The sequence below is a fragment of the Stegostoma tigrinum genome, chromosome 2, assembly GCF_030684315.1.
Source record: "Stegostoma tigrinum isolate sSteTig4 chromosome 2, sSteTig4.hap1, whole genome shotgun sequence".
In the NCBI taxonomy this organism is placed as follows: domain Eukaryota; kingdom Metazoa; phylum Chordata; class Chondrichthyes; order Orectolobiformes; family Stegostomatidae; genus Stegostoma; species Stegostoma tigrinum.
The window spans coordinates 94,901,634-94,916,461 of record NC_081355.1 but is presented as its reverse complement, the minus strand read 5'-3'; the positions used below and the strand labels follow the sequence as shown (position 1 = coordinate 94,916,461).

The following is a 14,828-nucleotide window of genomic DNA, read 5'->3' as shown; positions in this document are numbered from 1 at the left end:
AGTTAAGTACATTTGTGGATTGTCAGTTTATCGATTATGGTGCAATGTTAACGATAATGAATGATTATGTCCAACAGCTTTTCTGAAAGCCTATAAATGTCCTCTTTTTTTCTCAAAAGTCCGAACTGCTAAAGAGCCCATTATAAACAACATGCTATAAATGGTTACATAAAGTAGATATTTGGCGGTGTTAAAAAAAAGTGTTCATTGCCTTTAGAAAAAAACAAATGTACATGTTTTGTTTTTAAAAATTGCAGAGTAAATAAATGGAACATCCCTATACTGTCACTCATCAGTAGTGCCCCACAGCTATGCTAGACCACACAGGACAGCAGAAAGGAATGCTGTACCTCAGGTGATCCAAGAAGTAGTTTCCACAAACGATCAAAATGAGCGCTTTTAAATCCTGGTTCTTCAGTAGGCTGCATTTTAGTCACATTTGAAAGAAACATTTTTGATAGTGGAGTTCAATGTAGGAATTATATAACATCCAAAATAACCAGTAAAACTGGAACAAACTAATAACAACTTAAATTTTGATTGGTGCAACATCATTTTCCATCATTTACTACTTTCTTCCCGCCTTTGGAATTTTGGTCAGCTTTATGTGGCTCATAAAGGTCTATTAACAAACCATAAATAAATATGCCACCCTTGAAAGTGCTATTTCAGAAACATTCAAACAATTTTACTTTCCTCACTGATGCTTTTAATCAGAAGCCACAATCCAAAAACAAACAATTCCTTTAACGTGGAAAGTCTGAAGTCTCTATGCAGGTATCAAAGTGGAAAAAAGGCGCTGAGCCAGAAATGGGGAGATCAGGATTTACAGCAATGGCTTTCTTCAATTTAGATTTTAAGGAAAGTTTTAAAAGAAGATACACAGAGAGAGAGATGAGCTTAGGAAGTCAATTGCCAAGTTAAATAGTTCACAAAAATACTGATACTTAAGTTAGATCATTCATCAAACTCAAAAAAGTGCTCAAACTCAAACAATTGTTAATAAATACATAGAACTACAGTAAGACCAAGTCCGATTAGAAAATGAACTCTCACTCCGTTGTTGAAATTACAGCCTCTCTATTAAGCTTCCCCTAGAGAAAAGTAAATAAGGGACCTATATGTACAGTATGGAGTCACTTAGTCCATGATTACTCAGTATACATTATAAATGAATCATCAATAATAGTAAAGTTATACAATCCAATACATTCACTTTTGATTATGAAAGCAGAACACACATAAATATGAAGTTTTGATTTGAATATCGCCGCATATGGTTAGCTATACCTATTCAGTCAACGATAAGTCTTAGTAGGTGAACACTGAAACTACATGAAAGAGTTTTTTTAAAACCAAATTCAGACGTTGCGCTAACTTTACTTTTAAAACTATAATTTCTCCTTGATGCTGATCCTGAAAGTTAATTTGTGTGTTGAATTGTAAAACACATTTTCACTGTCTTTTGTCTTTTCAGTCACAAGCTTCTATCAGATTTATTTTAAACTTTTACTAATTAAACTGGATATGGACTTTTCCTGTGAGACAGTTGGTAGGAAAACAAGTTAGCAATACACACAGCTGAATGCTTTGTAGTCTAGTGCAAGATGAAACATGTAGCTTCAGCTTGTAGCATTCCACTAGCAGCACTATAAAGGGCATGTGGAGCCCAGCTTCACAAAATGAAGAACAAACCAATCATACTTTAGAAATGAATGAGCAGTCAATGATTTATTTAAAAGGTTTTGTTTTTAAAGAAGTTATTTTCAAAATAAATTACCTGTTCTTTGCTCATCGAGCGCATGCAGTAATATTGCATTTCAGGGCAATGCAGCGCTTAATTGTAAGAAATGACCTAGAAAAAATAAGTACACATGGGAATATGAGATCAGCCCCAAACCTATGCTCCATAAACAATACCTCATTATCTTTCTTCCCCAAGGTTTCAGAGGAACGCATTCCAAAATGGATTAGGGTTTTTGCCTATCGAATTTGATGGAACACATGTTTAACAGACCTGTGGTAACCTGTTTCCTTCGTCTATTTTCCTTTTCTTTTTGCTGTTCTATTTCTCAACTTTTTAAAAAAAATCGCTTGCCGCAAATACAATGTGTTGGAAACAGGTTGCTCACACCTGTATGCACATTATCAGATCGAATCGGTCACTTAAGCAACACAGGGCTTTAAAGCCAGCAATTCAAAGCACATTTCTGTTATCACTGAACACTGAACTGAGGGCAAACAGATAAAAATCAGACTCAAGGAAGCAGAGACAACCAGCCTCTATGCCAGAGGACAGCTTATTTCTCATTAACAAAAGCTCACTAAACCTAGCCTTCGGGCTATGAAAAATACCTGTTCCTGATGAACATAAGCACACTGTGATTGATAACGCTTTGTTCAGTGAAAAACCTCAAGCAAATAGTTTATAGCACACCTACATGACTTATTCTGCTACATAGAGAAAATAAAATAGTAAATAAGAACACAGCATGGGCGAGAATTTTAAGGAAAGAGAAATCAAGTCAGAAAATGATGACTTGCTCAAGTATTTTAGGAATAGTTAGTATCCAAGCACAAAATCAAAACTCATTCAAAGTAAAACAAAACTGATTAGAAGTCTACCTTAAACCCTACTTGCTTCCTCAGATTTTTAGAAAGTCAAAACACAATAATGACACTACTTACCTCTGCGGCTGGGATCTAAAAATGCCCTGCTCGTTTCTTTGGCAGGTAAAAGATAGGAAAGAACCAAGACCAAGACCATTAACTCTTCAGCGTTTTGCTGTAAGCTCGCAAATGGCAGCTTGGATCAGACTATGAAGTTGCTGAGCATCATGAGCAATGAAATGTGCAGTCTTTGAGGAGCTGAGTAGAAGTAACAAAATCACCAGCACACTACCTCAAGCAGCTCCTGCTTGCAACTCACGCAAGAAACTTATGACTGTCACCCACAGCCCCCTCTGTTGGCTATGTATGTTACTAGACTTCCTTCCTCAATTTTGCAGATACCAGAGGTTCCTTCTCAAAGAGCATTTAAATAGGTGTGTTGTCAAGAAAAGTTCTAGGTGTTGTTGTTCACTTATTCTCGACATTCAAAAACTAATAGTTTCCACAAAAAAATCGTGAATTATACACTTTTGTTGCTGCTTATTCTTTAAGAACTGCAGAAGTTTATCAACTAAGTACTTTGTAGTCAAGGGCACCCTTGGCATGTGCTATTTATATACCTCATGGGCAGGGCCAAGCATAAGATTAATAAGCTGTATTAACTGAACTTTCACATTCCAAGCACCACAATGTAATGGTGAATAAAGACGAAACTGATCAAGGCAGTATCTCATTAGGATGATAAATTCTGCAGAAGAAACTGATTCAGAGCATAACACTAGCTGAACAAAATTTTCAGGCTGGAACAGGCCATTCAGCCCAGCAGGTTGATGCAGGTATTTTCTCACTGCATCAGTCAACACCTAGCCAATTGCGCCTGATCCTGTCAAGCAGATCCTTCTCACCAGTTTTGAGGCTGTAAAACCAAAATTGTTTTCTGACTCAATGCAAAATCTTTAAACAGGACCCTTTTTCTCACAGTCATTCCATTAGACCGACTGCCTGCAGGACACTTTACAAAATTGAATCCCAGTTGTTTACAGAAATGCAGTGTGACATTTTCTTTGGAGAAAAGCATTCCAAATTAAAACAATAATTCAAATTCAGCTTTGTCCATTTTTATTTTTAGAAACAGATTTAGAAGTGAATCTTCCTGATAGCAGTTTATGTACATCCTGGGCAGCTTTAGATTTAACTTACAAACAGGTAAAGCACATGCTTTGGAACTCAGTGGAACGCTGGCGTGATATAATTCCCTAAATTTGTTTTAAATCATTTTCTCTCTACCATCCCACAACTCCTTAAGAACTTCCACAATGGTCAGCAGACAGAGGAGTTGCTGGCTGTAATTCTATGCTATTAAAAGTAGAACACATTATTGACCTTTCACGGAAGAAATTTGAGTTCTGTTCAAATCTTGATTGCCCTGCTGCTAGTGAAAAAGCTTCCGTAATTGCAAAGCAGCTCCAAGCGCGTGTAGTCCACAGAAACGAGCTCTCCATGTTTAATAGTTTGTGTTCTAATGAAAGGTCACAGACTAACATCTGGAGAAATTCCTGGGCTGCATACTGCATCATGTTGGCAGATGTCATGGAGCATGGTTTTGAATGAGCAGGCCAATTAGTAACCGGGGTGTACAGTGGGTAGAGGGGCATGTTAGATGTCCAATTATGACCCAGGTGGGAGGTAGGTAGCTCAGCAGAGATTTTAAAGTAAAATGTCCAATGTTTTAGTGTTCACTTTGAGAGTGCTGGTAGTAGAACACTAGTGTATGGAAACAGACAGTGAACTAAGCCAGGGCAGTACTTCGCTTTAGCGATTCTGCTTGAGAAAGTGGCCGTATGACAGAATATTCCATTTCCAGAGGCCAAGATGAGGTCTGCCAGGCAGGACAAACAGACCAGCCAAGAATTGGCTGAGGTAGACCAGCAGTCAGTGCTAGAAGCACTTTACCAACCCGCTACAGATTGGCAACCAGAGGACACGTTTGCAATCACCAGGGTATAAAGGTTGAGCAGCCTGAGGGCACATGCTTTGACTTTCCAGGTAAACTGTGTGCCCAGGAACATTGCAGAACTACTGACAGAGCTCACAACATCAGCTAAAATGCAGGCGACAATAATGCGGTCAGTGCCATCACACCCATTGGCACAGCTGGACGTACTGAGGTGACACACGTTGGTCTTGACATTTATCCTCTTGACCTTGCAGGAAAAGCAAAACATAATGCTAGAGGAAAGTCTGACTGGGTAATGTCCCACAACCAGCCAAACCTGATGTCAATGGAGAAAGCAGCCCTTGACGTAGGCAGTACATGAGTGAGCAGATAATGGCAAGATGGTAATCCGTCAAAGAAAGGGTGACAAGATCTAATGATTTCCAGTAACAGGAATGGAGTTTCCTCTTCCCCATTTCTTTTGTGCCAAAGTACAAGCTCTAACAGTCTGCTTCAGCTCCACATACACAGTTAATGAAGGAGTCAATCTAGTGTGACCACCATGTCAACTGCTACTTGATAATGAGGAATTATCTTACAAGAAAAGGTTGGACAGACCACATTCATTTGTGTTTAGGTAAGGAAGAAGTACTCATATTGAGACAAAGTCTGTAAGTGTGAGGCTGGAAAAACACAGCAGATCAGACAGCATCAGAGGAGCAGCAAAGTCAGTTTTTTGGGACTTCATCAGGTGCCCTTGGCTTTTCCAGCTTCAGATCTATAGACCCTGGCTTCCAGCATTTGCAGTCCTTATTGTGTCCATCATACTGAGACATATAAGAGCCTGAAAAGACTTGACAGAATGAATGCTGAAACAATGTAGTTGCTTCTGGGAATGACGAGAACTACGGGATACCATTTAAAAATAGGAGGTCTTCCATCTAAAATGGAGATGAGGAAAAATATTTTCTCTCATTTAAAGCTCAAGACTCTTTGGAAATCGGTTCCTCAGAGAGCAATGCTGGTGGGGTCATTGAATCTAGACTAACAAGGGAGTCCAAGGTCAACAGGGGTAGGCAAGAATATGGAGTTGGCACCACAATCATATGTGTCATGGTCTTTTTGAAGTAGGGAAGAGGTTTGAGGAGCCAAGTGGCCTAATTGTGTTCCTAATTCATGTCTTTGAATGTGGTGTCAGAAGCTCTTGTCTTCAAGACTGAGAGGCACTCAGAAAAGACATGCCTGAATCAGTATAGCACAAATATCACATCTGTCCTTGTTGCTGTTTGACTAGACATATGGGGGCCCTCTTGAGATTGGCTCACCCTCCTCCTAGAAAATGTGTCACTCCTCCACTCCTCTTCAGGAGGTGCGCACCTCTCAGGAGAAGCTGAAATGAACACAGCTAAGCACTGCAATCAGAAACAGTGTTTAACAGGTGCATACTTGAAGAGGAAAGCCCTTGCTTTACTAGCCCAGGGACCCAGAACTTCATCTTCAGAAGTCTAATTCGGCGACAGCTATAGTGCTGCGAAGACAGCAGCTATAACACCTCTGTGCATCTGTCAAAGAGAAGCTTTTAGGTGTCACCAGCCATTCTTCAATGCGAGCCCCAATCGTCCATCCTTTTTGCCTAGCCATAAGAATGAGTGCGTACAGCACCTGCAATTATCTGAGGATGAAAGAGTCACGACAGCTGCCGGAATACTGTGTGCAGACCTGGAGATTTGAGACAGTGGAATCTCTTGAGAGTGTGAATGCCTCAGTCTATGTTGATGGCCACGTGAGTATAGTCAATAGCTCCTTGTACCCAAGGAGGTTCAATGACAGAGGCAAATCCCACTGCTCTCTGGTTCTGGCAGCCCAATCAGGGGTCACCTCAATCTAATCCAAAGACACCCCCCTCAAACACAGCAACCACAACTTCCCAAATGCTCTAATGAAAAGCCAAATGCAAGGTCCAGTCAGGTCAGCTGCTTCATCTTAGAATGACCCAGAGTTGAAGAATTTCAACAACACCATCACTTTGGAACAGCTGACCAGTGGCCGAGTTTGCCTCCACCAGCACACACAACTCTATTGCCAACAGCCTTGATAGACACATCCTTCAGTGTCCCATATCACATTGGTTTCTGCCCTACCCTTTATCCAGAACCTCGCCACACCTCAGTTTTAAATGTTGTGTACTTGCAGTCTGAGCGACTGCTCCTCGTCACTACTTCTCCTCGTCACTACTTCTCCACCACATCTCCACATTTTCTCTCCTTGAGCTGACGAAATCATGTCATTAGCAGCATGGACCTACTACCTAGACCCTTGCAAGTTATTCCCCATCTTAAGTGCTCCACTGCCTCTACAGTTAACGTGATGCAACCTCTACACACAGATATTTAATTAGTAAGGGAACCAAGGGTTAAAAGAAAATGCAGGAAAGAGGATCATCAGATCAGCCACTGAGGCAAAATGGCTTCCCCCTGGTCCTAATACACAGATAAGGAAAGAGGTTGGTGACCGCAAATTACCCAAACCACCGGCTAGTTCCATTACAGCACATTCAGCAAATGCCATCATCCACAGTGCACAGGTAATATCCGAGCTACTCTGTCTGCTACTCAGAAAGGGGTTTTATTTGCGATGGTATCACCACACATGATGGGTCATAAATACACTTTAACTTCTTTACTGTCTATCTCCTTTTTCATCCAGGGTACTCTGGACCTTTTGGACCTACTGATCCCAATTAAGATACTTAAACTAAATCTTTAAATAGAGCAAAATCTTCACTAGGTTTAGACCATGAACAAACACAAACTGAAAAGTGTGCCATTAATATAAAGTTACAAGTTAAACTGAATCACAAATTAATTCCAGATACAAGAAAATGACAAGGCTGCTAATTTGTACTGTGATAAGAGATTTCCCAAGACCATTTAATTTATTATCCGCTAAGCAATGCATAATAAAAACATAATTCCCCCCTGACAACCACAGAGGCACATTTCAATATTTGGTCACTTCTTAAACAAACTGTACTATTCAACATACTGTGCAAAGTTATTCATACATTTTTGAGACTATTAATTAATATTCCAATGACAAAGAATTTCTATGGAGCAAATATGTGTTCAGCAACACCACATTAACCAGGAACAAAAGGCTAGAGTTTGAACAAAGATGAATATATATCCACGAAGAGATGCAAAAACCAATGCAGAAATTGTTTGCTTTGCAGCAGGAATTTGTGCAAAATTCTGCCAAAATGCCATGACCTTAATTTTCAAACCAAGAATAAAGCAAAAAATATTTGCTAAAATTAAATGCATCACTCTCAATGAACTTCAGAAACTAGTTCAAAGAAAGATTACAGCAAAGCCTTACAAAACAAGAATGTTTACTATTAGAAAACCTGAGTCTGACTGCAAAGGAATTTCTTTTTGAAGATCCATGCATGTATAAAATCCCAGTTACCCAGTATGACCCCACATCTGGATTATATCAACTGCAGGGTCATTATTTATTGCCTTTTTTCCATTATTATTCAACTGGCTTCAAAATAAAGTTCAGAGAATATTGTTTCTTCTTCAGTTTATTTGGTACATAGCCATGGAATCAATTATGATGAGGAACCCATAAACAATTAGTAAACAGTCAGTAACTAAAATCAATAACCAGTTACATATAGCTCAATCTCTTAGATTAATCTTGCATTCTTAGCTCTGAAGAGGATTTATTTCAATATCTGTATGTGTTTCAGGCATGGCTTGTTAAACAAAACAGGATCAAAATCAACCACATTATTATTAATTCAACTTACTCATCTCTTTGTTAAAATTCACTTTATGCTTAAGTGAAACTTTAAACAGAACTGCATCGATTCATGACATTGGCTTACCCAATGACAGATCAGGGACAGTTCAAGTATTTAATGGTAGCTGAAATTGTAAGAGAATAATTATTCACGTTTGTTGTTAGATTGTTTCTGATAATTTTATCAAACATATTTGCAGAAAATACCATGACTATATCAGTTAAAACAAACTTGGACCAACAATCAAAAATCAATATATAACATCTAAATGGATTCTTAGTTTCTCAAGTCTGAATTGAACAATACTTCCATTTAGCTTTTACTTTAATTATAGTACAGACTCAGTTGATTTTCATGGCCTTTGATGTTCAAGTTTTCATATTCTGCTGCAACAAGAGAATGGAGAAATCTGTCTCCCCCTGCCACTCTTAATTTATCTCTTAATTTCCTGCCTGTATAACCTGTCTTCTATTAAGTCAGCCAATTCTCCTTTACAAGCGCACGTCTATATTTTATTTTTTCACTATTTATTTCAGTTGCAAGTGTGGTTCATAAGAAATAAAGTATGATACTATTTTGTGATCTAAAGACAAAATTTTACAGAAGGACATTTCAGTTTCATGCTTATTAAGCTGAACATATTGAAGTGTAGAAAGCTGAGTGAGTTTGCAATTGAACTGCACAGTAATTCTTTGCTCCAAATCAAATCTTGGGAGAAGCTAAATTTCTTGAAAAGCATTCTCTTGTTGTTTAAGTCCTACTTCCTGGTCACAGATCCTGAATACATATTGATACAAGCAAGAATTATTCTTAGTATTATAGCACATGCAAATATTATATCCAGACTGCCACAATAGTGTAGCACAATCACAGCACCAAAGTAATATTAGTTAGTCCAACACCCACTTGGAAAGCTGCAAGAAATATGCACAATTTCAGCTTCAATGTGATTCAAAAAATGTGATAATTTCAGACTTCAACTACAAATGGGAACTACAAATCTAACAGATAGTAACCCACACAAACATATATGTTTTAACAATTGAGAAGAATACGCATTTCTTTGATTGCCACTTTTTCACAATAAAAGAGCATATTTATGCAAGAACAAACCCATATATTCTTTTCCAAACACTTTCCAGCAATGACATTATTCAAAGATACTTTGATAACAGAAATACTCCATTTATCATATTTATTCTACTGAAATAAAATTGTAAATAATCAGATTTTCAGTGAACAAACATAATTCACTCACAGTAAAGGAAACATCTGTTCCATAAGATCAGACCTATTGCCTCACAGAACATAGAACATTACAGCACAGTACAGGCCCTTCGGCCCTCGATGTTGTGCCGACCTGTCATACCGGTCTCATAGTAGTCAGTTCCATATTCTGTTTTATAAATGCCTTGCAATGTTAATTTTTTTTGTCAAAGGACCGATACAAAGTAAGTCGTTGTTGCTTAAACCCAAAAGTCTGGATAGGGATGTTATCATGTGCGATTAAGAAACATGAATTGACTGATGATATCTTAATATGTACGATGGAACTAGCATTCATGGTCATTAGTGCCTCAAATATGTTATATGCAATTATTAATTCAAACCACAGTAAACTTATTATGGCAGGTTTAATAATCTATGGTAAAGAAAAATAATACAAAATAATAAAATATTAAATATGATAATAAATAAATTTAATATAAAAGAAAATTTGAAATACAATAAAAAAGATGAGGCAGAATAATTTCTCACATCACTGAAAAATATAGAGCTATGAGCATGTTTACGCTGTATACAGCAGTCACTACAATGAAAGAAAGATTAGTTTATGATTTTATTATGCAGTTCATGAAGTCTGTGACGAACAAACCTGCAATTTTCTTTGTCATGACAAATAGGAATAAAAAACGATGAAACTTCAACCTTTACGTTAGAAACGATAAGGTTTTTTTCCCCCAAAAATGATTTACTTTGTAAGCAGAATGTATAGGTTTGGAATACAGTCACAAAAGGTCAGTTTTGAAACCAGAGGGTGAAGTGTTGATCAAGAGCTTTGAAATGTTGACATACCCCGATTCTGTGCATTTCCTGTTCTGTAAATGGAATGTGACCCCATGTCTAGATTCCAATCATAGTTCAAACAATGCAAGCGAAATGGTGAAGAAGTTGTTCTAATGGTCTACTCAGTCTATGATGGTTCTCGAATGAAATAAAGTTATAACATCCTGTCAAAGAGCAAATAATACTCTCGGCATATTATCAGAAATTTACCAATTTCATATATCTGGTGTCATTTCTATAGATTAATAGCTTTTTCACATATAAACTCATCGAATGCATTATAGAATTTGTTACATTTTTGTGCATTTCTTATAGCAGTTATTTTGACCTGCCTTTAGTCTTATTCACCAATTTACCCATTTATTTTCAGAAAAATATGAAAAATAATTATTGGCATCTGTGAGCAATTACAAACTGTAGGGTAAGGGCTCAACTGATGTCTTGCATTAGGATGATCTGGTCCTTACTACAATTGATCGCATTCTACAGAAGAACAATAATTTTTCATTAACTACTGGCAAGACTGGGGCAAGCGGGGAATTCTGTCATGTTCTGTATACTGTACATGATTGTTGCTCAGTAGAATTTTATTTGCCACGTGCCACAAGCAAAGGTCCATCACAGAGATGATTATCCTGCCATTAGGCTTCAGTTTCAGTTTCTGCTTATGTCAGAACACTCCCAAAATCCACAAGTAGGGCCAACTGTTCTTTCTCAGTGATCGCTATTACGTGATGCCTTTTGCTGGTGGCCTGCAGGGCTCCGAACTGTGACTGCATTGGAGCAGCAGGTAATGAGGGGGAGATAGACAGATGCCCAGACAGACATTAATCAAGGTTGAGGAAGAGTGTCACAGAAACAAGAGGGCACTCCTTACAGTGCATACATCCACCATGTTGTGTCAAATCCACAGAATTTCATTGCAATAATGTTACAATTTCGAAACATCCCAGTAATTGTCATAAGTAATTTAACTTCCATTTACCAACTGAAAGAATTGCAAGCAAGCTTTTTTCATTTCAAACTGAAAATTTTTATTGTTTAAGAGGAATAATGTAAAAACTATAACTGTAACTATATTTGTGAATTTTTATGTTTAACACTGAAAATCTGAACATTAAGGAGAATGTGAATAGGTAGGTGACAAGGAGAGGTTTGGGGGCACAGGGACGGAGGAGCAGGAAAAGAGTAGGAGGGTGAGCAAAGAAAGCAGGACAAAAGAGAGAGGGAGTACCAAGAGGGAGATGGGAGACATAGTTCGAGGGTCGAGCACAGCCAGAGAAAGAGAGAGGGAGGAAAGAAAGAAGGAGAAAGAAACAGAGGGCAAAGGGAAAGGAAGAGAGAATTGCAGAGGGACAAGGGAAACACAGATAGAGGGGGAAAGCAGACAGAGGGAGCTTGCAGAGATAGAGGGTGAAGCGTGTGGATAAACAGAACTGCAGACAGGCAAGAGCACGCAGAGTGGGTGTGTGGAGAAAAGTGGACAATAATCCAGACTGGGCTGTAAGTTCCACAGCAAACTGTTTAAAGATCAGTTCTAAGGAAGGGTCCGTGGACCCTCAACGTTAACTCTGTTTTCTCCTTCACAGCTGCTGTCAGACTTGCTCAGCTTTTCACAGCATCCACAGTTCTTTTTGTTTTTAAAGATCACCATTTGGACTCTCAGTACGATAGAACTGCATTTGCTGCAAACTACGTGTTAATGCACAGGAACCTGTCAAAGTAGGCAAAAGGAATTCGTACATAGATTGTACGTTTCTCATCGAAAAAAAAGAGGTAATGGAGACAACCAATCGCAACTGCATTCCCATGGTAACACCTTGATCAATCAGAGTCTTTGTTCCTTCTCTGAGAGCCATGATTGACACGTAAGTGGTCTTGCTGCATCTCCATGTTTCCGATAGCCCAACCCATCAGCACCCTCATCCTTTGCTATAAAAAGGGTGCCTTAAGTCTGTTTCTTGCGTCCTGGTTCTGACGAGTGGAAGACGAAAAACTTGAAATTCTTGTCCCCTTTTGGCAATATACTTCCAATGTATTAAATTCAGAACACTCCCTTTCCCCTACGCAAAAATTATGGGGGAAAAGAAAACTGCTGAAACAAGAAACACCAAATCTTAGTCTCACACTGTGCAGATCAAAAGTGTATGCGAAAGTAGGGGCAGCTGAGGAAAGTCACATTCATTGACGATTCTGAGAGTCTCATTTTTGATATGGCTTTACTCATTTGAGTACAAGTTTCTGAAGTAAACTAGAGCTCAATGAATCAAATTCGGACAGCGTTGGCTGTTATTATCAGTGAGAATTTTAAAATGCCTGTTCAGGTGTACGATTTTGCTGGTCTGTTTGAATAAACTGTACTTTTAACATGTGATCAGAGATAATGGGAACTGCAGATGCTGGAGAATCCGAGATAAAAGTGTGGAGCTGGATGAACACAGCAGGACAAGCAGCATCTTAGGAGCACAAAATCTGACGTTTCGGGCCTAGACCCTTCATCAGAAAAGGGGGAGGGGGAGAGGATTCTGAAATAAATAGGGAGAGAGGGGGAGGCGGACTGAAGATGGATAGAGGAGAAGATAGGTGAAGAGGAGAGTATGGGTGGGAAGGGAAAAGGTCAGTCCGGGGAGGATGGAAAGGTCGGGGTGGGGGGGGGGGGGGGGGATGAGGTTACCCATCGGGTACAGCGGATGCAGCATACCACATTGGCAGATGTGCAGGGGTTCGACCCCACCACTAAAGACATTTTTACAACCCCACCCTTGCCTGCCTTGCAGAGAAACCACTCTCTCCATGACTCCCTTGTCCATTCCACACTCCCCTCCAACCCCACCACACCCGGCACCTTCCCCTGCAACCACAGGAAGTGCTACACTTGCCCCCACACCTCCTCCCTCACCCCCATCCCACGCCCCAAGATGACCTTCCACGTCAAGCAGATGTTCACCTGCACATCTGCCAATGTGGTATACTGCATCCGCTGTACCCGGTGTGGCTTCCTCTACGTTGAGGAAGTCAAGCGGAGGCTTGGGGACCGCTTTGCAGAACACTTACGCTCGGTTCGCAATAACCAAGTGCACCTCCCAGTTGCGAACCATTTCAACTTCCCATTCCTTAGATGACATGTCCATCCTGGGCCTCCTGCAGTGCCACAATGATGCCACCCGTAGGTTGCAGTAACAGCAACTCATATTCCGCTTGGGAACCCTGCAGCCCAATGGTATCAATGTGGACTTCACCAGCTTCAAAATCTCCCCTCCCCCCACTGCATCCCAAAACCAGCCCAGCTCGTCCCCGCCTCCCTAACCTGTTCTTCCTCTCACCTATCCCCTCCTCCCACCTCAAGCTGCACCTCCATTCCCTACTTACTAACATCATCTGCCCCCTTGACCTGTCCGTCCTCCCCAGACTGACCTTTCTCCTTCCTACCTCCCCACCCATACTCTCCTCTACACCTCCTCTATCTATCTTCAGTCCGCCTCCCCCTCTCTCCCTATTTATTTCAGAATCCTCTCCCCATTCTCCTTTTCTGATAAAGGGTCTAGGCCCGAAATGTCAACTTTTGTGCTCCTAAGATGCTGCTTGGCCTGCAGTCTTCATCTAGCTCCACACTTTGTTATCTCTTTATTGTAGTTTTAACATGTCCTATCTTCAGGATAAAAGATGTTTGTGCAGGGAGTGCAGCACTCACCCACCCACAATGTACAAGACTATTTGTCTACCACTTGAATTATCCTGTTGGCTGTGTAACTGCACTGATCCTAATCAAATTATGGCACTTTTATAGCGTGCACTGAGAAGAGAAACAAAGTCAAAATTCCCTCAATTTGTATTACTTCAAAAAAGTGACTTGCTCCATTCAGTTTCCAAGATTCTTGGAGTGTGCCCTCTAGGATTCAGCCAGTTCCTTTCACGACTACTGTTCAGTTTTGGGAATGTGCAGGCCAATGATGCCTCTGTGTATTGCTCACTCCCAGTTACCTTTGGGACCGTGGTGGTTAGCTCAACTACTGTCGTTTCTACGTTTGGATGCTGCCGCAGGGAGTGGTTGCCAGAATTCCAACCAAGCAACAATGATGCAATGGCCATTCAGTTCCAATTCAGGATTGAGAGAGACTTGGAAAGAAACTTGCAAATTTTGTAACTTTCACAGAACTTCTGCCTATGTTTCAATAGATCTCCGACTCAGTAGGGGCTCTCAAAAGAAGCCCTGGCACATTGTTGTCATGCACCTACCAGGCAGTGCACATTGCACTAACAACTGGCCAGTAGTGAAGACAGCAGATGTTTAAAAGTGGTGTTTTGTGTGATGATATGATGATTAAGTGGATTGCTTTTTGCTAGTTCAAGATGGACAAACATTTTAGTCAGAGGGCTACATCTGGGTGTGAAAATAGTATGTAGGTC

The 14,828-nt window shown here is 39.9% G+C and overlaps 1 protein-coding gene across 3 annotated transcripts in view; it reads right to left on the bottom strand.

Annotated features, from left to right (window-relative positions):
* LOC125461428 (tensin-3-like) overlaps positions 1 to 14,828 on the bottom strand; it is a 386,950-nt gene that overhangs the window by 281,943 nt on the left and 90,179 nt on the right. The window contains exons 1-2 of one of the 3 annotated variants that reach the window (XM_048550217.2): positions 2,689 to 2,940; positions 1,781 to 1,855 (exon numbers count right to left, since the gene is read on the bottom strand). The exons of the other annotated variants lie outside the window; for them this stretch is intronic. Of the exons in view, the coding sequence (XP_048406174.1) occupies positions 1,781 to 1,819 (39 nt within the window). The 5' untranslated portion in view covers positions 1,820 to 1,855; positions 2,689 to 2,940. Of the gene's footprint in view, positions 1 to 1,780; positions 1,856 to 2,688; positions 2,941 to 14,828 lie in introns of those variants that run through there. 3 annotated transcript variants of the gene reach the window in all.